Here is a 25702-nt window from a genome sequence, read left to right on the forward strand (position 1 = left end):
ATCGAAGACCAATATTTTATTATTATTATTATTATTATTCTAACAAATTTAGCAAAAAATTATTCGTTAATAATTAATAAAATAAATACATCAATGCTCTTAAAAATGAGAAGTGAATAATGAGAAGTGAATTAACAATTTTTTCAAAGATTTCTTTCACCTTTTAGGTACCCCAGAGTACCAATAGAAACCGTACTGGTACCCAAATACCCTTAGGAAACATGAAGAGATTTGAAGTGTCCAATTATTTGAGTTTTGCTAACGTACGAGTATAGGGGAAATTCCAATTAAATTTTGGCTAAATTTTGGATCTAGACACTTACGGGAGCCACAAAATAACTTTCAAAATCGCAGTGAAAGTAAGATTTTGTTACAGCCTCAACATTCTTGTACCAGACCACGGAGGATATTTTCATATTATCTGAATATCTAATCCCTGAAATTTTATGGGAGTCTCAATAGGTCTTTTTGGGGGGGTCACGATTTAGTCACCCCTTGTGGAAAATGGAAGGTAATCCGTTCTTGCATCTCTGCAACAAAAATGAACTCCCTAATTCATCCGATAGCTTTTGGTTGTCAAAAAATAATAATAATAAATGCAAAATTATTCTAATAAATTAGGAAAAACTTGTTTCTTAATAATTAATAAAATAAATAAAACAACGCTCCTAAAAATGAGAACATCTTCAAGTTCGAACACATGAGGGAGCCACAATTATTTTACTTCATGGTAAGACTTCATTCTGTTAATCTTAAACTGCTAATACTGAAGAAGCAATCCTCAAATTTTTAATCTAGAGTACGCAATGCAATACAACAGTTCGGCCGATTCCACAAGAAAAGGGAACAAAAATTGTTGTTTTTTTTAATCTATTTCCGGTGGTGAACTTCTCGAAAGATTAAAAAAAAATAAAATCGATCCAAAAAAATCGACTGACCTTCTATCTCTGGACCTTTTATGAGTACCACCTTTGATGGTTCTGTATAATGACATCATCTTGAAGGAGATTTTCTTTATGGGCACGTTAAAATTAAAAATTGTAAAAATTTATTAAATATTAAACAAAAAGAACAAAGAACTGGCACTATAAAATTAATTAATGAAAATCAGACGAAACACTAAATTTCGCGACAGAAACAAAAGAAAATTAATGGAAAGAAAAAGAAAAAAACACAGAAAAACTAGATGAAAATCACACACACTTGGGTCCGACACTCCATAAGGGACACGGGTGCGACGCCGGAGGTTTAAATAGTTAATATATATATATATGTATCCTTTAGTTCAGTGGTTGGTTTGATATTGTTAATCTACGGGAAGTTCAGTCAGGCTGGCCACTATACTATCAACTGGCAATACACCGGTGTAATTCTGTCAGTCTGAGAGACCCCTCCGCGCCTCTCCCAGGTAGCACACGAAGGCTCGATCTAAGCTTCTCCCTCCTCTCATTCTGATAACTTCACTTTCCTTCTTCCAACGTATCTCTTAGTTACTCTCTCTTTCAATGTTATTCCACAGCCTCCTTACAGGTTTATCTAATAAGATTCCGTTTCCCTTTCGTTTCCTTCGTGTGTTATAAGAAAACAAAAAAGTATGAATTCTTAATCTGGGATCCGTATACCGTTTTCAACGGGTCCCTACGATGGATGGTACATTCTTAAAAAGTCGAGGTGGACAACATCTACGTGATAAATATAATTAGTATTTTTATAAACATATAACGCGATCGTTAGCTAAGAGTGGGCCAAAATAATTATAGAAAGTGCAGTTAGGTGCACCGTGCTGCATAATATCTTGCACGCTGGTTTATTGTTTCCGATTTTGGACTTAAATTCAACAGTAAAGGTAGATTAATCACTTTAGTAAAAGATTTATAAAATTTAAAATTTTCATAATTACGAACAAATACTGCATTGCCAATGCTCGAACTTAGTCAGTTGTTGCCAATGTGGAGTAATATTGACTCCATAATTTTATATTGATTTCAATTTTAATAATAAAATTTGTATTAAAGGATGAGAAAGAATAGGAATTAAGAACGAAAAAACAAATTTTGTCCACAAATCGGCTTTAACATTTCACGTAGAAGGAATTAACTTCAACTTAGGATCGCAGTAATTTCAGTATTTTCTAAAATCCTTAATGACTGCCTTCTGTTCAGGGACTTTTTCATTTTTTTCAATTACATTCACTCTTTTTTCAATTACTGCGCGCTGTTGACACGGATCGGAAATTACCCAATTCGCTGCAAGTTTTTGCTGCAATTCGGACAGAAAATCAATTCTAGAAAGAGGCTTTTTTCTTGTGCCTTGATACTTGAAAATTATGTAAATTTATTGAATAAGCATTTAGGCAATAAACTGGAGTCAAGTTAATAACAGAAAATCTAATTATATTACCAATCAGGAGTCGAAACAACTACGATATATTTACGAGTAACGCCAATCTGGAGTCAAAATGATTCTAACGATTCAAGTAAACTAATCTGCAAAAAAGAAACTAAGAATTCCATGGTCTTCAGTTCGTGACTATCAAATGGTGAGAGAGTGGGGATAGCATATCTAAGAGCATTTCGGGATAGCTATGTGATGTGGGGAAAACGAGACCATTCCTATTTTTTTTGGAAACAAGTTGACTCCGGATTGGCAATGCAGTGATACGTATGGTACAGGAAAGTTTACTAGAGTAACAACGTGTAGCTTCCGATATATAAAACCTAACTGTTAGTTTCAATAAAAATTTTATATATTAATTTTAAGGGCCTTACTTGCATTTAAGCACGAAATGGTGACTCACAAGCTGTAATGCTGATTTTCGAGGGTAAAGTTCTCATGAACGGAAGTATGCAGTTAAGAATACAGAAAGATTCTGCCCTAAATTAAAATGCATCTACAGATATGATTTTTTTTTTTGGCAATGAAAAAATTGTTGCGTTACAAAAATTTAATTTTTGTTTCCGCTTATACTTTACTAGAATTAATTATTGTGAGAAAAGGGATTAGTAGCCCTTTAATTCACTGTCAAAAGGGACCGTACGACAATAAAAATGATGTTAAAATCCATGGGTTTAAGCAGTCTCTCCCTCTTAACCCTTCTAAATTTAATTCTTACAAATGGATCAGTTAAAAATAGGTTAACTGGATTGCTTTACGATAAAATTGTAAACAAATGAATACAATAAATAAAACAGTAAAGTATCATGTCTTATGATTTGTGCGTAGCCGTGGCAATCATTGAAAGAACTGAAGATCTAGTTCCGTCTCAATGGAAAAGAGTGGAACAGGTATATCCTATTATCCTCGTCACTTTCTTCTCCTGGGTACAATACGAGAATGGAAGCTGTAGAGAGTCATCTTGTACAGAGATTTACCCCAGTTCACGCACGCATTGTATGAATGTGGGAGGTTCTGTTATTTGGTCACTTTCATCGCATCAATTTGGCTAATTACAATTGAACGTGTCCCAAAAAAACGGGTCTTAAAATTCAGTCTTTCTATATTTTAATGAGCGTTCTTAGTTGGCACAGAAAGTGTGTTGTCTTGTGTAGAGTAGAATTACTAAACATTGTCCTGAGGCGGAAAAAAAGGTTTGGTCGACGTTGTCTGAAAGATGGTACGTAGATTTTGACTGGTAGCATGTTGCTAAATATGTACTTTTCGTTTCTTTATCTTACTTTTATTGCGATTCGGCCTAAATTAATTACTTATAATTAGTACAGGTAACGATGATTACAATGAACAGTAGAAGTAAACGAGTGGAGAAGATACACTGTTGGTAACACTCCAAAACCCTGAACTATTAGTCCTAATCACTTCACTTGAGAGGAGATCTCGAGGACACTGCCTCTTAAGGCGTCTTCTTGGGTTGTCAGGAAGAGTTCTAGAAGAAAGATTTTGAGCTAGAGGAATGCAGGCTGAAGTGGAGTTTCTTGTATCGGGTTTTGGCGACTTGGGTAAGGTAAGATTCTAGTAGGGTGGGAACCCTTTGGATCCATTGTCGCTCCCACTACTCTAGAGCTCGCTCACCAGACCTGTCCGTTTAATCAGACTCTTAATTCTGGAGAGCGGCTTCTGGGTAAAGCTCACAGGCCTTGGTTTTTCCTCTCCGAGAAGTAACATCCTTAGCCAGACAAGCCCCTCACACTGACACAACTCGTGCAGTGCTGTTCCCCCGCGACTTGGGAAACAAAAAGGAATTTAAGATCAGAATGCCCGGGGTTAGAAGAGGTAAAAGGAAGCGTTTACTATGGATCCAAGTATTTTAGATCGTTCAGATTCAATTCTTTTTAGAGATCGCTTCGTTTAGTTGGACCCAATAGGCGTCCAGTTAATGAACTTAAAGATCTGCTTTTTAAACCCGGATCTATTTATGCAAAAATATTAAAGTAGATAATTTAATAAAACTCGTTAGAGAATAGAAATTAAAATAAAAGTTCATAAAAGTCAAGATTCATTGTAAAATACTTCTAGTAATAAATACCTACTTAAATGATAATTTATAAGGGATCTAAATTAAATGTATGCGAGAAAAGATGACGATTCTTCATACGTTCCCATGACCGTCAACAACTTGTTAAGATTAATGGTGTATTGTTCTTTAGCGCTGAATGTCTGGTGAAATCTAGAATACCCAATTTCTATATTCTATACTCTACATTCAAAAAATATAATATATTTTTTTTTCTTAACTAATTCATAAACAGGCTAAGTGAAAGTTTTTAAGTGCAGATAAGTTTGTACAGTTGAACTTTTTGTTTTTTTTTTGGAGGGGTTGATCTTTAGAATCATCTTCCCACTCTAAATGCATCTTCATTTGTGAGGTTATTAACCAGCAATTAAATACCCGAAGTTACATGAACTTCGCTTAAATTGATAACTCTCCAGTTCAAAAGCTCCAAGGGTCCTAGTAAAGATGTATCTCCGGAAACAGTGGCAAACAGGTTTGAATGGAACAGTTCAGTACTTTATTCCCCTCAAAACTTAAGGGGCCCTCAATTTTTGGTACCGAACAAGAATCCTAACTCAAAAAAAAACTAGTCCAGCTGTCTCTTAGCGACCATGGTTTCGAAAGTGAAGGTATAAACATGGTCAGGGCGATTGTAAGAACTTTCTGTCATTGTCTTGTAATAATCAAGATGAATCGAAAACCCTTTTTGAAACTTTTTTTGAAAATTTTAAGGGCTCAGACTCTACAGGGTGATCCATTTAAAACGCACCAATCGCTAATAACTTTTTAGGAAAGCGGAATTTCGAAAAAACCCACGAAGTAAACTATATGTTTTTTTGGGTCTAGTTTTCAAATTTTTCACCACTGATGCTGTTTTTATTTTTGGCGGAGTTACGGTCAAAAACCCAATTGGGGTTACTCAAGGACCACTGGTTTTGACAATGATTATGAAAAGTACATAAAAAATTGTGAAAAATGACGTTGACCTCGTTTCGATACCTTTAATATTTGTTGAGATATTTAAGATCAAAGTTACTATTTTATCAACTCGTGAACGGTTTTCAATATTAATTTTCCACCAGAAATACTCGTTTGGGGAGGTCCTCTGACGGCAAAAAATGGTATTTGCGACGCAAAGAACAAAAATAATAATAATTGAAGATTTAAAAAAAATGTAGTGTAATGTAATGAACTGGTGATCTCCCACTTACAAAACCACGCTCTTGACCACCAAACCAACACCCTGGCAAGATATTCTTACCGCAATCATAGGTCATGAAGTCTTGCGTACAGGGTACATTAAAATGATGTAATTTTCACAATCATTGTTAAAACCAGTGGTCCTTATGAAACCCTAATTGGGTTTTTGGCCGTAACACTGCTAAAAATGAAGATACAGCATCGGGGGTGGAAAATTTGAAAACTAAAAAAAAAATGTATAGTTTACTTCGTATGTTTTTTCAAAATTCCGCTTTCCTAAAAAGTTATTAGCGATTGTTGCGTTTTAAATGGATCACCCTGTATATTTCAGATCTTTCTTTTCACACCACATTCAGACTTGGTCCATCCAACTTCCATTCTTATGCCACCATTTAAATTCAAGATAATGGTATCTAAAGGGGGAAAATTGAAGTGAACTTTCAAAAACATCAGGATCATAACCTTTATTCACAGACGTGCAACTAGACTGCAGTTTGCTGCAACCAAGCTGTACTTGCTTACATTGTGTTGTACAAATTACCTTGGGACTGTACATGGAAAAACGTTTCCAACAAGAGAAGAATCTGCTGCAACTCCTAATACGAAGAGCACTAAAAACACCGCTAACCGCTACAGAAACAGATTTGGAATTACAAACAAAACTCTGAAGTTCAGACAAGCATCAATCGAATCCAAACATTTCAGCATTAAAATTCGGTCGCCGTACAGCAAATGTTCCCTACTATCTCTAAAAGAACTAATCTCACAAAGCTCTAAAGGAGATGTTCTATTCAAGTTTTGGTCGGCTCACAAAAAAAACAAAAACGAGAAATTTCACTAATATCTCTTCCTTTAACTATTCCAGACAATTCCTATTACTGATTGTGACGATGGCCAGGCAATTTACTCGATATCCGAAGCCAATAATTTACTCATTTAAAAGAGCATACCTCTTACGGGTCCTTGATGCTGATTGCCATTTTTCAAAGAAGTTTGCGGATATAAAGAAGTTTATTGAAAAACGGATAACCGTGCACATCTTAGCTAAACGTTTACGTTTTAGCATTAAATGACAATATAAATGCATGAGAAACAAAATGAAGTTGTAATACTCGTATCATTATTAATATTATTTAAACAATAACGAAAAAAATATTTGCATAATTATATACGTATATAATATATATTTATACAAATATATAAAAAATCTTTTACACTACAAACAAATGCGGAGCAATAAAATTCAAGTCTTACATGTATTTTGTCTAAGATAAAACTAGTCTACGATTTATAAGTAGGCGTCCTAGTGTGTTGCATGTTTTCTGAACATTCGTAGACAGCGTTTGTTTTTCTGTTCTTTTTTGTACGTTTGTATGTAAGTAAGTGTTTCGATTTGTATTTTCCTAAACGGAGAAACAATATATAAATATAAAATAAGTGTATAATATACATATAATAGGTGTTTAAATGTCTTATCTTCTTTATTGGAATACAAGAAATACGAATCCATATTTAAAAACTGATTATTCGAATAGAAGGAATATGTTTCTATGAATAATGAAATATCTTATCTTTATTCAAGAAATTAAAAATTCTAAAATTTCTTCTTAGTTGGCTTAAAAATTTATGTTTTTTAATTTTAAGAGCCACTTTGAACTTTGTTAAATATATATGATTTAGCAATTTTTAAATGAAATTTTAGTTAATTTTTCTACATTCGAGGTATAATCTTTATCTACAACAATAATGGTGTAAGTTAAGAATAAAAGTAAAGGTAAGCCTAATTTAGAAGGCACTGAAGATGTTCAATTTACCAAATTAGGTGACGCAAACGGAAGCGAGTAGCAAACATACTCTACTAATAAAGTTCTCATATTAACCATTAAATAAAATCCAAGACCTAGACCGGGGGAATCGAACCCGCTAAACCAACAATACATTTTAGCTTTGCGGGTCTAGCCTATAACCGCCTACCTTACTTTACTGTAAAGTTCTCATATTAACCTTTAAATAAAATCCAAGACCTAGACCGGGGGAATCGAACCCGCTAAACCAACAATACATTTTAGCTTTGCGGGTCTAGCCTATAACCGCCTACCTTACTTTACTGTAAAGTTCTCATATTAACCATTAAATAAAATCCAAGGCCTAGACCGGGGGAATCGAACCCGCTAAACCAACAATACATTTTAGCATTGCAGGTCTAGCCTATAACCGCCTACCTTACTTTACTGTAAAGTTCTCATATTAACCATTAAATAAAATCCAAGACCTAGACCGGGGGAATCGAACCCACTAAACCAACAATACATTTTAGCATTGCAGGTCTAGCCTATAACCGCCTACCTTACTTTACTGTAAAGTTCTCATATTAACCATTAAATAAAATCCAAGACCTAAAGACCGGGGATCGAACCCACTAAACCAGCAATACATCTTAGCATTGCGGGTCTAGCCTATAACCGCCTAATTTACTTTACTGTAAATTTCTTTTATTAACCATTAAATAAAATCCAAGGCCTAGACCGGGGGAATGGAACCTACTAAACCAACAATACATCTTAGCTTTGCGGGTTTAGCCTATAACCGCTCGGCTACCGTTTAATAAGGCGCCTAATGAACGAAGCTGTAAATATGTTGAAGTAATTATGTATTGCTCAGTGGTGAAACACTTTTACTGTAATTTTGTGGTAAACGACACTTCCGCTTCAAGCGACAAAGAGGATTGTCTAGTATGGTGAAAAGAGAACAGTTTTTGGTAAGATAAGATTCGGATTTAGTGCTAAATACGATGTAAAACTTGCGATAATTGATGATTTTATCAGTTCATTGATCGAAACGATGTAATGGTCCATTATGGATGAATTATGGATTTGCAACGTAAATCCATTAAGGATTCTTTCGCTAGTTTTGGGATTGAAATAGTTGTCCATATCTTAACAGTGATGCTTTGTTCGAAAGTCAACTCAAGCTTTGATCTATGATTATTTTTTTATTTAACGTTTCATAAAAAATATGGCAACTAAATTCTGTTAAATTTATTGATCATTATCAATAAAAAATCAAGTTTTATATAATTTTTTTTAAAGAAGTTGAACTAATCTCTTTGATTTAGTGAGTGAGTAATAGAAATTGAAGACGGCACAAGGATGAACTCGAAAGAAAAACAATTATAAAAATTTTTTACTCCGTAATACCCGTGACGAAACCATTGTTAAACATCTGCCCAATTTATAGCGCTAGGGATGCTGGACAAAAGATTCATGCGCAGATAACTTCAGATTGACAGTGGCCTCTCTCCACCCCACCCCCCCGCTGAACCCTCCTTCCAGATATTTGTAACTAAGAATCACAATTGGAGCATGAAGTGGACGAATTGTTATTGGTACTCGTTACAAGTAGTTATTCTTTTGAATCATTAAATTAATTTTCTTCTTGTATTTTATTTATTTATTTTTATTATTTATTTTATTTTGTTTACAAAAGGATCACTTTTGAATCATTCATCTTATTTTAACCAACTTTTTAAAATCTAGTGAAAGAAAATAAACTCATTTTTAACTAAATAATGATTATATTTAAATTATACGAAAAGAAAAGTGATTTAAAAATAGCACAGATTTGAAAAAGATGTCCTATTTTTCATGGATTGTTCAAATATTTTGATTTTTTTTTTACGTTGAATAACCGAAAGGAGGAAGTGGAATTTTCGCGCTCCTTTTTTGGCAAAAAAGGCGTCCCCAAATAGCCATTTCACGCCATCAAAACCGTCAAAATTATTTCTAAATAATTTAATTATTTGGTTTTTTTGATTATTAAAAAAATATTGATCGGTAATTTATCAATCTCTTATCAAAGGTGATAACAGCCCGCCAACTTTATCCAGAGCACTGCCGAGCTTTCGGAACGTGTTCTCTAATTAAAGGCAAACTATAATTCATATAAGATCACAGTTGTAATGTGATAATTTAAAAACATTTAAATTAACTAAACCATAACTGCACCAAATAAGGCACCATTATCTCTGAACAGTGCATAGAATTAAAGTTTTTTTTAAAAATAAAGACTTCTAAAAAAGTATTACACAAAGACACGTCTCGGCCAACCAAAAACGTGAAAAGAAACAAAAATATGCCATGCAAACGTTATTACCAACCAACATATCGCATTGAATTAGAAATAAAGGCCCTTACAGTATTTTATTCAATATATAAAATCCACACGTATAAATAATGTACATTTTCTCAAGATAAAAACAAAAAGGTTGATAACCTTGTCTATTTTCTTACAGTAAAATGGAGATTCATTAATATTCGAAACTCGTGAATAAGCAAGACATGTCCCCGCCTCACAAGCTGTGCAGCAACGGTACTCCCGGAGACCGGCTCCTTATTGTTCCTGGTTTATTTGATCAAATATTTGAGGTCAAGTTGCAGTTATTCATTACAATTATTATTATTATTATTAAGACACGTGGAATGCATAGTGCATTCGTGTGCAGCAAATTAATCAGCACCATACTGTTATGGCCGCTGTGTCCCTAAAAATTGTGAGTGAAAAGAAAAAATGGCGAAATAATATTTTCTAAATTTCCCGAAGGGCCGATTTTCAGATTTTTGGACATTTTACTAAATTTTATGATGTTATCTCATACGTAATAATGGTGGAAATTAAAATTGTGGCTTAAATTCACATTTTTAAAAATTCTTTTGCTCAGTTAAAGACAATTTTTGTGAGATTACTTTCTTTAAAAAAAATCAGTTCTAATTGAAATTATTGCATTTTTGTGACACATTCTGGAACGTAATGCTCCCATAAAATGTATTTTTAATGCAATTTAAATTGCATTAAATGTTATTATTTATATTAAATAATTAAATTAACGGTAAATAGTACAGAATGCATTTTATTGTACATAAATACTGAATGCACTCAGTAAATACACAGAAAAAATGGCAAATTGTACTAAGGGAAAGATCGTGTTCAGATATATTTGTTCTTCATAAGATTTCGTGACCTATCTCTCTAGATGTTAATCATTAGGTTATCTAATAAAATTACGCGGAACTAGCATTTATCGTAATCATTATTTGTAATATGATGCGATCATGGAATAGCAAAAATACAGTTAGCAGTGGAGTCTGTTTGATGAAGGCCAGAACCAAAGACGATGATGGGAGAATTAACGGGCATGTTGCCTAAACTTTCGCTTGACAGAATCACACACAATAACGGACATTGTCCTTCATTGACATTTGCGCTATTGTTTTACGTAACCTTGTGTTAAATTTTTTTTTTTAATTCACGAATTTTAACCACTGTACAACTTAGTACGAGAAGTAAAAACTGAGAAATCTGCTGTACATGAAGTATGTATGCACAGATTCATGGACCAGCGGCGCACTCACGTTGCTTTGTACTGGGTAGATGGCGGCCATACAGCGATGTCAGACATAATAAGCTATACAGGCGACCGGAAATGCTACCACCTCTTAGGGACAGCTGTCGTCAGGCTACCACAGGTGGTCGCTCGGCTAATGTCGCCACAGAGTTTTTGTGGAAAGTTAAGGATGTCTGCTTTGACAGGAAGCAAAATTTGGTTTTACCGGAAACTTAGAGAATAAACCTAACTTTAAGGAATTTTTCGAATACTTGCTTAAAATAATAAACGTGTTAATTACTTGCTGATTATGTTCTATCAGAAAAATTTATATTAATTCCCACAATTGTCAAAAATTATAGGCAAACTAATGGGTGGCCAATTATTTTAACATCATTCAGTCAAACAATAAAACTAGAATAAAATAATAGACACTAATTTAATGAAGACAATCCAAATTCACAATAGACGAATGCAGCAAAAAATAATTATTTCATCTGCTATTCGTTCATAGTACAGCGTGAATATGCCCTAAAGGGAAATCAATCAGTCTAGGAATGTGGTAGAGTAGCCCTTTGTATATTTCCTATTCAGGCTAGAAAACAATACAATGGAAAACAGGATATAGCGTCACCTTTCTATGGTGACAATATTTTTTTGTCAGCCATCTTTATCTGGCTTTTTATTGGCACTATTTGGACTCCTATAACGATCGCATTTTATCAATGATTTCATTCACATTTTTAATTAATGTACTAATCGTTAGTTTCATAGAATTTCATATTGAAAGAACAGTATTGTAATTTTTTGATTGACCATTTCTACAGGGTAACCATGGTTATATGCTCCACCCACTTTTTTTTTTAACGGCGGGAAATTTCGAAAAAATAAAAAACACGTATTTAATCATTTTTAGTCTAGACGCTGAACGTTCTGGACGCCCTGTTGAGGTTACTACTCCAGAAATCATTGATAAAATCCATGATATGGTGATGGATGACAGAAGAGTGAAGGTGCGTGAGATTGCTAGTGCTGTGGACATCTCGAATGAACGGGTACATAATATTTTGCATCAACATTTGGACATGACAAAGCTATCCGCAAGATGGGTGCCGCGATTGCTCACGCTTGACCAAAAACGAAATCGTGTGAAGTGTTGCAAGGACGGTTTGCAGCTGTTCCAGAAGAATCCGCAGGACTTTAAGCGTCGTTTCGTCACTGAAAAACATGGATACATCACTACACTCCTGAGACCAAAGAACAATCTAAACAATGGGTTACCAAGGGGGAATCTGCGCCAAAAGAGGCGAAGACCGTTCCTTCGGCCGGAAAGATTATGGCGACTGTCTTTTGGGATTCGCAAGGAATAATCCTCATCGACTATCTGGAAAAGGGAAAAACTATTACAGGTGCATATTATTCATCGTTATTGGACCGTTTGAAAACCGAGCTGCAAGAAAAACGCCCACGATTGGCCCACAAAAAAGTCCTTTTCCATCACGACAACGCACCAGCTCACACCTCAGCAGTTGTGGTCGCAAAATTAATGGAAATAGGGTTCCAACTCGTTTCACAACCCCCCTATTCTCCAGACTTGGCTCCCTCGGACTACTATTTGTTCCCCAATATGAAGAAATGGCTGGCGGGAAAAAGATTTTATTCAAACGAGGAGGTGATTGCAGAAACGAATGGCTATTTTTCAGACTTGGACAAATCCTATTATTCGGAAGGGATCAACAAACTAGAGCAGCGTTGGACGAAGTGTATAAGCCTAAAAGGAGACTATGTTGAAAAATAAAAAAGGTTTACCCCAAAAAATTAAGTAGTTTTTATTTTTGCACGGACTTTTCAAACGACCCTCGTACTTTTAAGTCCCTTAAATCCCCTCTCCCCCAAACAACAAGATTACTGCAAGAGGTTGAGCATAATATTAAATTGACGGGTCGAGGTTACATGTGTTTTGTAATAGTAATAGAAAAAAGAACTGCAACTATAAGTTTAGCGTGTCTATCGGCTAAGACACGCCTTCTAAAGGTTGGGCGTTTATAAGATGAGAGGTTACAACTGTTACTCGAAGACAAAAGTTTAAACCGCATCATTATTATATGCGACCAATTTAATGTCTTAAACTAACAAAACCAAACTTAGTTTAACATCCAATGAAAAGGCTATCATAGTTAATGACAAATCAGCGTACAAAACAAGCTAGATAATATAATTATAAGAAACAACACCAGCTAGATTTCGAACATGCTATATTCCCTTTGTTATCTATAGTTTGTAACACATCACGCACATTTAAGTCATTTCGAAATATCATTGCGTGCGTATGCTAAACACGGCACAATACAGTAAATCAAAACATCTGTACCACTAAATTTGATCATTACAAACGTTCCAGCACTACCGTTGTTTAGCTGGGATATTAAGTTGCACAAACGGTTTTTTTGATCGTTGAAAAACAACGAAATCTGACGATTTTTCACCAATTTTCTTATTTTTCACCAAATTTATTTTTAAATTATAGGGCATATCTTCTTTTAAGAATATAAATTTCTGCAAAACAAAACAATTAAAATAGATTTCGAGAAAATCGTTGCCCAAAAGTAGGCAAAAATAATTGTACTTGTTGCCTTTTTTGGCCTTACGGGACCTCGAAACTATTGTAACATATCCGGTTAAATTCGTTTTCGATGATCCAATACTTCCTCTTGTCGACTATAAATTAAAATTCTAAATTTGAAATACGTACATCCGAAACTCTAAAATAATCTTTATTTCTTAATTTCTCTGCATATCCGTTCAATAGATTCAGAAGAAGATGTTATTGGTACCATAATCAAACAACAATTTCTTCAATTATACGTGAAGAGAAATTGGAACTAATTCCTCTACTGTCAGTCGGAAGAGACTCGTACAATTGGAGGCTTCCTAGTTATCTAGATTTCACTCTGCCATCTACTTTCCTGCAGGAAAAGCAGATGGAATTATTTCCATCTGTAGGACGACAATTTTCTATTTTGCGGATGAAAGAGAACGTCTATTTGCAAAGCTTATTGATGTTATTGAAGGAGATGATTTCTAGTAAGGAAGTCATATCGTAAGTTGAGATCTATTTTCTAGGATTTATTAACAAAAAAAGATAGAAGATTGCAGCCACTAATGTTAGTTAACAATGCCCAAATTATCACCCATTACTTTACCTATCACATAATTTTAATATCTGTTCTCGTCACAAATGTGTGTAAAGAGGTTTTAAAAAAAATCTATCTTGAAGAATAGGCCCCGCTACCTTGGGCTTTACTTAGACCGAAGACTTTCTTGGAACCCCCACACACTAGACTTAGAAAGAACAGAACTAAACAGACGCTGTCGACTACTTAAAAGGCTCTTAGACGATAGATCAAAACTCTCTCTGGACAACAAAAGACTAATTTATACTGCTATTTTGAAACCCATCTGGGCGTATGGAATAATTCAACCAAACGCTCCAATCTCCATAGGATTTAATCTCTTCAATCTAAAATACTTCGAACTATTGTAAACGCTCCATTTTATGTCTCCCAACCTGAACTATACACACTGACCTTAACATTCCTTTTATCACCAAAGTCGCTGAAAACACGATACAGAAAACTCCACTTCAGCCTGCAATCTCATATAAATCCTCTAGCTCAAAATCTTTCTTCTAGAACTGTTCCTGACAATCGGACAAGTCGCCTGAAGAGACAGTATGGCCTCGTGATCGCCTCTCAAGTGAAGACAGTGGGACTAACAGTCTACTATTTTGGAGTGTTACCACTGGGTAACTTCTCCACTCGTTACCTTATCATTTGTTACTCGGTTATCACTGTTATTTATAGCTAGCGCTGATTGTAGCAAAAATAAACGCAAAAAAAGAGAAGAATATGCGCTTCTAATAAGAGTTTTTGAAAACGTGGTTAATTCAGAACTGCTAATTTGCTCCGTCGTTGTTCGCATGTTTATTGGGGAATCCCGAACCGTTTTCGCAATTCCACTGATCATCAGAGGATAATTGATCAGTTTGGTACAGAGATTTCCACTTCACTGATATTTTTTCCACCATCATGCTATATTTTTATAATTTATTATTAGGTAAGATTTATCTTGGAATGTTATTTTTGAAAAGAAGGCCTAATTAAAATATACTTTAGAAATTAAAACTTAATTGCACCCCATAAAAAATGCTAATTGCTCATGATCAATATTAATGAGCAGTAATTTCCAAATCATATTACCATTTTTTTAAACAATGAAATAAGAAAGGCATCAAGTGTAGGAGCTGAACTATCTTTTGTCACCAGGGCGACTGGAATGTACAATCTACTCTTTCATTCATAAATGGTTGGCAGAAAATTCGACACCCACTTTCTATAAGCTGCATTGCAAATATTCTCTAGACCTATTTTTCTAATACAGAGTGTTACACAATTTGGTTGACTAACTGGAGAGAAAATGGCACATTTAAAATATGAATAAAATTGGAAAAGCGTGAACTTTTGAGATAATTATTTGTAAAAGAAAACCTTAAATGTTTATCGAGAAAAACTGAACCAATAGAGATCAAAATTTTCTAGTCGACAATTTTCCCCTTAATTATTCTCATTTTTTTTAGGTAAAGTGAACAACAAAATGATCTGAACATTCTCTTAGGATTTAGACTATTCAGGATTTCTTCAAAATGTTAGTTGCCTTCAATGATAATAAAAGGGGCTTTTAAGAGAATTTTGAAGTCAAAGAAACCTTTTTAACATTAATTTTTCCTTCAGAACTACCTCTTCCCTGGTTTGGGCATGTAAAAAAGGCCCTGGAACAACTGGCTTGGCACAATAAAAGTTCGGCTGGAATGGGTGCTGGGTCATGTGGGGATCAAGAGGAAAGAAACAGCCAATCAGCTGGCCAATGAACCTGTCCTAGGAATCACCAAGAGTGCAGTTCTTGTGGCTCTCAGAGATTGGATCTGGAGAGAGAGCATGAAAAGAACTGGGTGATGCTTCCTGGGGTTAAACACAGTAAGACTATGATACCTTGGCTGTGTAAACAAGGTGCTGAAGTGACTCTGTGCTTGGCCAGAAATCAGATTACTCTGATTACAGGCATATTCACAGGGGCATGGTAGGTTCAGGAAGCATCTGTACAAGGTGGAGCTTATTAACTCGGAACTGTGTCAAGGAAGAGGAGGAAACGGCCTATCACTTGTTGTTCGATTGCGAGTTGTAATCGAGTGGTTTGCGCTATGAAATCTTTGGAACTTTGAGACCAAAGGAGATAGTAGCGCAGAAAGAGCTAGTAGGGCAAGTCCTCAACTTCATTAGAAGTGGAGGTTTCGTCTACTACATCCTAAGGCACAATTGTGGCTGCGGTGCCGTTGGGTATAGCTCCCTTCCGTTTTCTATTCTATTCTAACATTAATTTTCATTTAAAAAAATCAAAACAAAGCGATGGGTCTCCATCGAAATACCCGTTAGCTTATGCGAGTATCCGGGCTGTTGGAATCCAAAAAAGAGGTGGTAACGCCCTTCAATTCAGTTCAACGCCGAGAAAATGTAACCCTATCCATTTTCCAATGAGTCAGAAAAAGTTTGAACCCTTCCAGTTTGTTACGTTTAAAGGGAGCGACTTTGAATTTTAATGGCATCTAAAGCGATGAAATATGGCCAACCCTCTAAATTGGGCTTGAAAAGTAAAAAAAAGGGATAATAAATCAATTCAAAAACAAGCGAGAAAAAATTCTTAGAATGCAGGAAACTAAAAGAAAGCAAGGACATATTTGATAAAGTGCCATGTCCATGCTAAGTGCTAAAGCACGACAAAGCAGTACTTAAAAATAAGTAAAACATTTGTCCTTGGAAGTAAGTAAATATATTCCCCACCCTCGGTAAATAAAATAACTGTTCACTTCTCAGCCACAAGTCCAAACCAGATCATGCACAGTTTCCACGATCACGTGCACAAATCCACCCCCCACTCCTTTTCTCTTTTTTCTTTTCTAGGACTCCATCCTTTGTCGCCAATACAATGCACATACGTACAGCACAAACAATCCTATTACGATGTTATTATCAAGTGCGTAGCATTGTGGTCCAGGTGAAAATGTATAATGCATTTCGATTTTATTTTATTTTATTTTTTTTAGAAAGCAAGAAGTGCGTGTGCACTGAAAGTACCACACAGTATACCACGTAATAATTTGGTTAGGGGGGGGCGCTACATAGCTTAAAGGAAGTCGCCCAGTTTAGGAAACTGAACTTTTCTTTCTTTTATATCCACCGGAAGATAATCTAAAATTGTTCTTGTCTTTTAGAGGTTATAAATTCCAAATAATTATCTGAAGAAATTGAAAAATAAGATCTAGTAAACGAAATTCTCCTCATATCGTTTTTTTCTATTTCTGATCGGTTTTGGTTTTTCACCCATTATCAGAGGTAAATTCCCCATTTTATTTGACTTCTACTCATCATGTTTCTGGCACAATGTTACGCGTTATTATGATTGAGGGAGGTTCAGTGTGTATGTGCTATGTATGTAGGAGAATTATATTAGCTTCCCTTAGGGAGAAGAATCTTCTTGGAGGTTCCAGAGAGAATCTGAATGGTCATAAGTTGTTGGAGCAAGTATATCCTCCCTGGAAGAGCGATTATCCAAATCTGACGGCTTTTTAATCCCTGGACTTTCTCTAGATATCCTTGGCGTGTACAAGGAACGGAAGAGATACAGTGCATACTCTCCTTAGAAGACTTCCTATCTATTAATTTTGGGCCAATTTTAGAGTTTCTGGTAAAAGGCTTTGAGGGGCTCATCTTTCTCTCTAAAACTTTTCAGGAATGATAAGTTCTTCGGTGTGGGCAGTTAGTCTTAGAAACACCTATAAGTCATTGGAGTCTTGGCGTAGGTGGAGAATCTCATACTCGCTGAAAAGCCTAGTAATTCCAGGTTTTTGCAAGTGAAATGGGCTTTCTCATTAGAAACCAAGAGGGGCCTAGAAGAAGCGAAAGAACTTGATGGTTGGCACCTACAGATTTTGTGGAGAGCTGTAGGAAACTCCAATACTGTGACAGACTCGCTGAAAAGCCTAGTAATTTCAGGTTTTCGCAAGTGATGGACTTTCTCATTAGAAACCAAGAGGGGCCTAGAAGAAGCTAGAAGGCCTAGAAGAAGCAAAAGAACATGATGGTTGGCATCTACAGATTACGTGGAGAGATACAGGAAACTCCAATACTCTTACAGACTGCGATACAATTTTGTAAAGAACACAACTGGGAAATTGCCAGGTTCTGGAGAAGGTTAAACATTCCAGTAGGAGGCTTTGTCTATCACCGAGGAACAAGGGCACAATGGTTCTTTAAGATCAAAGTACAACAGCATCCTTATCATTGAATTTGAAAATAAATTCAGCTAAACGATAATTTTTTTCCCCGAATTTATTAATAATAATGTCTGGAATATCTCTTTTGAACAATAGCGCAGTAATGCGCAAGTCGCAGGTCGTAGCTCCCATGTTATTTTTGTTTATGATCGGTTCCGGATTTTCATCCATAATCAGAGACTGATTCATGTGTTTAGCTAAGAGAATTTGTCATACAGTTTTATTTGCTGATTGAACGAAAACTGAGGTGTCAGGTTCGTAGACTCTTCCTAAATTAAACACACAGCCAATAAGAGAGTATTACCAATCATCTATAAAGATAAAATCTCTGCAAACTAGAGATATTTGAATAAAATGAAACTTGAACTGGAATTAACAGGTACACCAACAATATTTATAAATCCTTAAAAGAAATTTTCCAAAAAATGGATTGTCCCAAAAAGAAGAAAAATAATCCGCAACAAAACGATTTGGAAATGTAACCTGGTTAATGCAACAACAGGTGTTCAACCAAATGAAATACTAGCGTGTAATGAAATGATAGAATCTTATGTACATATATATGTACTTGTAATGTAAACAAAACGGTTCCACAATAATTCTACATATTGTGTGTTTAACAAAGTGTGAACGATAAAAGTACATAGAAATACGTAATATCACGGTATTGTCCGAGCAAACTATTGGGATAATTGCAACATCATTCGCACAGAAAGCAACAAAGTAAATTGTGATGATATTTAGCTAAAAGGTTTTTTCTTTAAACTGTGAACAATATCTTAAAGGAGCCATTTTGCATAAAGTAAGTGCAGCTATCTTCAATGAGAAGCTGCAGTTACTAAGAAGTTATGGAGACCATTTTTTCTTGTTATTAAAGTGTCGTACCTAAATCGCAAGACCTAAACCTAATTTGAATCACCCCTCCCATCAATAAAACTCTGAAAACCCCAACAGTGTCTTCTTGGACTATCTACAATATCTTTAAGTTATCCCTCAGCTAGAATTTCTCAAACGTTTTATTGGGATCCTATGAAAGAGGTGAAAGAGGTTCGGATAGTCAGTTTACGATGAAAGCACTTGTACTTTCAGCGCCCAGACTGATATTTGAATATTCTAGGTCAATAGAAGAGTTAGTTATATTTAAGATGTTCTAGATACAGAGGCAGAGTCACACGAGGTTCAGGCTGGCCATATTAAGAGCATTACTTGTCCAGAACCGGCTATTGGGACAGCTGTCATTTGGCAGGATGTATGTCGTCGGTCTTTGAATGTGATCGGTTCATTTTAATGGGATATTCAACTCTCTGTGATTTCGACATCCCAAAATGGTGATTTGAAGCCTGACAAGGATTGTGCCTAGGCCAATCGGTTGGTTCCCTTACTGGACATTGTGTTTTAAAACTGCCCGGTAGGACAGTTGTATAAGGGTTGATCGTCAAAAACTGCACGAAAAAGCTGTAACGTTGAAAAACACCCAACTTGACAATTTTTTTCTCTTTTTCTATAAAAGATAAAATTCCCAAATTTTCTTTGAAATATAGGGCAAAACCTCCTTTATAACTGTAATTTTTTTGCAACCACCCAAATCTAATAGATTTTGAGAAAAAAGTTGCTGAAAATGAGCAAAAACGGCTTTTTCAAAAATTGGTCTTGGTGTTGTTACCTTTTTTGTAAAGAACGTAGCGCCTAAACGCGCGAACCGATTTTCATGAATGAGGTGTCATTCGATTCGGAATTTTATGTAGATGTGCCTTTTGGGGGTTCTTGGAGATAGTTCTAAAAAAATAATAATAATAATCCTTATACCCGATTCTGTCTGCAGAATTTGTGAAATGGAAGTGGAAAAATCCCATTTATCTTAAGGCTGATTCATGGTAATTAAGATCAGGGTAGCTTAGGCATTTTCTCTTCAAGGTTTTCCTACATACGAAGTAGGCATTCCAATAGTTTTTGAAACGTCGGAAATGGAAACATTTACGAACGGCAATTAATTCTTAGTAAAATACGAGGGTCGTTTGAAAAGTCCGTGCAAAGTCAGAGAGATAGCACTACTGGCACGTATCGAGGTTATGTTTAGTTAGTAGTATCTCTTGGAGGAACACACCCCAAGTTTCAGCCAGATCGGTCTATTTCTTTGTGTTTGGCATTCGTTTGAATCGAGGAAGTCGAGTGATTTTCAAAAAATGGACGAAAAAGAATTTCGTGTGTTGATTAAACACTACTTTATGAAAGGCAAAACGCCTCAGGAGACTAAAGAGAAGCTTGATAAACATTATGGTGACTCTGCACCTTCGATTAGAACAGTTTATAAGTGGTTTCAAAATTTTCGGAGTCGCCATATGGGCACAAGTGACGCTGAACGTTCTGGACGCCCTGTTGAGGTTACTACTCCAGAAATCATTGATAAAATCCATGATATGGTGATGGATGACAGAAGAGTGAAGGTGCGTGAGATTGCTAGTGCTGTGGGCATCTCGAATGAACGGGTACATAATATTTTGCATCAACATTTGGACATGACAAAGCTATCCGCAAGATGGGTGCCGCGATTGCTCACGCTTGACCAAAAACGAAATCGTGTGAAGTGTTGCAAGGACGGTTTGCAGCTGTTCCAGAAGAATCCGCAGGACTTTAAGCGTCGTTTCGTCACTGTGCATGAAACATGGATACATCACTACACTCCTGAGACCAAAGAACAATCTAAACAATGGGTTACCAAGGGGGAATCTGCGCCAAAAAAGGCGAAGACCGTTCCTTCGGCCGGAAAGATTATGTCGACTGTCTTTTGGGATTCGCAAGGAATAATCCTCATCGACTATCTGGAAAAGGATAAAACTATTACAGGTGCATATTATTCATCATTATTGGACCGTTTGAAAACCGAGCTGCAAGAAAAACGCCCACGATTGGGTCACAAAAAAGTCCTTTTCCATCACGACAACGCACCAGCTCACACCTCAGCAGTTGTGGTCGCAAAATTAATGGAAATAGGGTTCCAACTCGTTTCACATCCCTCCTATTCTCCAGACTTGGCTCCCTCGGACTACTATTTGTTCCCCAATATGAAGAAATGGCTGGCGGGAAAAAGATTTTATTCAAACGAGGAGGTGATTGCAGAAACGAATGGCTATTTTTCAGACTTGGACAAATCCTATTATTCGGAAGGGATCAACAAACTAGAGCAGCGTTGGACGTAGTGTATAAGCCTAAAAGGAGACTATGTTGAAAAATAAAAAAGGTTTACCCCAAAAAATTAAGTAGTTTTTATTTTTGCACGGACTTTTCAAACAACCCTCGTAAAAGACTTCTTGTGAGTTTAGTGGTTAGTTAAACCCGCCGCCTTAACCTGAACTGAAAATTCTCCTCGCAAAATTTCGAAAACTTGTTAGACGATAACACGGAAAACTAAGTGAAATTTTTCGTTATTTAAACGAATTTCACTCAAAGAATTCGTTTCCCCTATTCTCTATTGTAAAATATAAAAACAAACTCATGAATGCAAAGGAAACTCTTTCAAGTGGAAAGAAACGGAGAACTTTTAATTTTACTTTCATTATAAAAGTAAAATTATATTTTGTAATAAGCGTTTTATTAATTAATATATTAAAAAGAAAAAAAGAAGTGAAATAGAAAGTGTATTAGTGAGACGGTTTAAAGATGGCTTATTTATGCGTCATAATTATTTAGGGCAATATTTAATATAATAATGATTGATTATAATTAATATAATCGTCATCAAACTCCTATGTACGCAGATATGAGCTAGATTTTATAGTCTTAATTTTAGGTGTTGAAAAAATAATGGACCAATGACGTTAGATAATTTTTTTTTAAATAGTCAGTGATGTCAGTTTCAAAGTTAGTCTGTTAAGAGGCGCACCTAACAGAATGTTAACCTTTTTGATGACTCAATCACTGATTTAAAATAATTTAGCAACGCTACTATGAGCGAATTATAGAACTATGATTTGATTAAATTTAAAAAAAAAAAAATCCCTTAATTATTTTTGGTTCATTGTTTAGTCATTCAATTGCAGGATCTTTGCTGTAAAAAGATATTCAATTTCGCAGAATAATGGGCACTCAACCGAACATGGTAACAAGTTTGGATGAAGCGGAGCGCAGAATCCCTAATTTTCAACAGCTTTCCTGAACAACTATGTGCTAGTGATCGAAAGGTTGCTGCCTTGGAGAAGAAAAAAACCATGAGTTCTTAGATATATGCCTATTTGGGAAACAATATGTTTTAAGGCAAATTACTGGAGCGATTTCCATAGAAAATTTCATCGATTGAGTAAAATGGAACTAGGTTGATCGATTATCACCAAAAATTACGTTACAAATTGATTCTCTTGCTATCCTTCCAAGAAAAATGTAAACGCAAAGTTTCGAGTTATTTAGTTCGATTTAGTCACAAATATCTCTCTGCCTGTCTCACATTCACCAGATTTTCGAGCCTAGCGAACGTCATAAAGAAGTTAACAATATAGTGTACTATGAAAAGCCAAGCTGAAGATCCCTGAATTTATTATCTGAATGCTATCCCAAAGTTTTCTATTCGTATGAGGACAGATTCGAGCGAAAGGAATCGTAACTGTGGGCCGCAGGTAGCTCATATCTGCACTGGCTCTATTGCCACCAATAAAATCGCATAACATGATTCCATCCAAGTCTGAACCACTTTTTTTTAAAGGAAAAGGGCAAGATCAAGCTGGAGTTCAAGATGGTAGGACTAGCTGCGGTTGACAAATAGCTCCAATTTGTGGTTTTTTGTGACCTCTTTCTCTTCGCTAAGTGTTTATAACCTAGCCTAACTGATTAGCGCCCTAATAAATTGGGACCAACAAGATGAGGATAACTGGAGAACTGCAGTTAGCAGTAATCCTGGATACGAAGGTCACACAAAGTAATAACAGACGTTGGGAACCTCCTAATCCAAAGTGGTTTCATTGGCTGATTGACGCCAAAGGTTAAGGTGAAGGCGAATAGCTTACAACAACGGAACGGAAATCGACTGTAAATCTGCAGCTAAATCTTCACGCAAATTTCTTGTTATTTATCAAACATGATTCCCTTGAATGAAATTCTAAAACTCTAGACTTTCTTTAAGGTAAAGTTACCTAAAAATCAAGGACAAATTGATGGCGGCATCATATTATTCTGAAATGGCATTTTAAGGTCCTCTCTCCTCTTTGCGTAGATTACAATGAGGAGGAGGATTTCAAACATATAATTATGGATATGTCCACGTTTTGTAGTAGAAAGGAAACGAATGTTTGACGACATATACAGGAATTTATTATAAATTACCACACACCGATATCAAGTGTATAATTGCAAAAGCAGCACTACAAAAATGGCAGACAGATTACAGTAATGGTAATAAAAGGCGATTCTATAAAACTATGGCAGATCAGTTACCTAGACAACCATGGTTTAAGGGAACTGTGACTAATAAATGGGTTGTTACGACAATAAGCAGGCTGAGTGCGAACCACGCGGTGTGTGGATCGTATCTACACAGGATCAACAAAAGGTCCTCTCCTCTTTCCGTAGATTGCAATGAGGAGGAGGATTTCAAACATATAATAATGGATATGTCCACGTTATGTAGTAGAAAGGAAACGAATGTTTGACGACATATACAGGAATTTATTATAAATTACCACACCCGATATCAAGTGTATAATTGCAAAAGCAGCACTACAAAAATGGCAGACAGATTACAGTAATGGTAATAAAGGGAGATTCTAAAAAAACTATGGCATATCAGTTACCTAGACAACCATGGTTTAAGGGAACTGTCACTAATAAATGGGTTGTTACGACAATAAGCAGGCTGAGTGCGAACCACGCGGTGTGCGGATCGTATCTACACAGGATCAACAAAAGGTCCTCTCTCCTCTTTGCGTAGATTGCAATGAGGAGGAGGATTTCAAACATATAATAATGGATATGTCCACGTTATGTAGTAGAAAGGAAACGAATGTTTGACGACATATACAGGAATTTATTATAAATTACCACACCCGATATCAAGTGTATAATTGCAAAAGCAGCACTACAAAAATGGCAGACAGATTACAGTAATGGTAATAAAGGGAGATTCTAAAAAAACTATGGCAGATCAGTTACCTAGACAACCATGGTTTAAGGGAACTGTCACTAATAAATGGGTTGTTACGACAATAAGCAGGCTGAGTGCGAACCACGCGGTGTGTGGATCGTATCTACACAGGATCAACAAAAGGTCCTCTCCTCTTTGCGTAGATTGCAATGAGGAGGAGGATTTCAAACATATAATAATGGATATGTCCACGTTATGTAGTAGAAAGGAAACGAATGTTTGACGACATATACAGGAATTTATTATAAATTACCACACCCGATATCAAGTGTATAATTGCAAAAGCAGCACTACAAAAATGGCAGACAGATTACAGTAATGGTAATAAAGGGAGATTCTAAAAAAACTATGGCATATCAGTTACCTAGACAACCATGGTTTAAGGGAACTGTCACTAATAAATGGGTTGTTACGACAATAAGCAGGCTGAGTGCGAACCACGCGGTGTGTGGATCGTATCTTCACAGGATGAACAAAAAGGTCCTCTCTCCTCTTTGCGTAGATTGCAATGAGGAGGAGGATTTCAAACATATAATAATGGATATGTCCACGTTATGTAGTAGAAAGGAAACGAATGTTTGACGACATATACAGGAATTTATTATAAATTACCACACCCGATATCAAGTGTATAATTGCAAAAGCAGCACTACAAAAATGGCAGACAGATTACAGTAATGGTAATAAAGGGAGATTCTAAAAAAACTATGGCAGATCAGTTACCTAGACAACCATGGTTTAAGGGAACTGTCACTAATAAATGGGTTGTTACGACAATAAGCAGGCTGAGAGCGAAGCACACGGTGTGCGGATCGTATCTTCACAGGATGAACAAAAAGGTCCTCTCTCCTCTTTGCGTAGATTGCAATGAGGAGGAGGATTTCAAACATATAATAATGGATAATGTCCACGTTATGTAGTAGAAAGGAAACAAATGTTTGACGACTTATACTTTAGATATTTAGATGTACCATTTCTCTACGAAGACATAATATTCTCTACCAACACATATGTACTTAAGTCTACAGCAGAGCTAGCAATGAAATATGAATGTATTTAAAAAGTTATAGCCGATTAGAATGAATGCAAGAAAATGATTAGAGAAGGATTACGTGATTTTAATTTAGGTTAAGCTATAAGGATGGCAGGAGCAAAGAGTAC

The 25702-nt window shown here is 35.7% G+C and overlaps 1 protein-coding gene across 6 annotated transcripts in view; it reads right to left on the reverse strand.

Moving 5' to 3' along the window:
- The window catches only part of exp (expansion), a 384871-nt gene that overhangs the window by 351255 nt on the left and 7914 nt on the right, over nucleotides 1-25702 (reverse strand). For 4 of the 6 annotated variants that reach the window (XM_074137374.1, XM_074137373.1, XM_074137372.1 and 1 more), the window contains exon 1: nucleotides 939-1360. The exons of the other annotated variants lie outside the window; for them this stretch is intronic. In XM_074137374.1, coding sequence (XP_073993475.1) covers nucleotides 939-997 — 59 coding nt within the window. In that variant the 5' untranslated portion in view covers nucleotides 998-1360. Of the gene's footprint in view, nucleotides 1-938; nucleotides 1361-25702 lie in introns of those variants that run through there. 6 annotated transcript variants of the gene reach the window in all.

Source organism: Rhodnius prolixus, unplaced genomic scaffold (genome assembly GCF_049639745.1).
Source record: "Rhodnius prolixus isolate KJV_2025 unplaced genomic scaffold, Rpr scaffold_5, whole genome shotgun sequence".
In the NCBI taxonomy this organism is placed as follows: Eukaryota; Metazoa; Arthropoda; class Insecta; order Hemiptera; family Reduviidae; genus Rhodnius; species Rhodnius prolixus.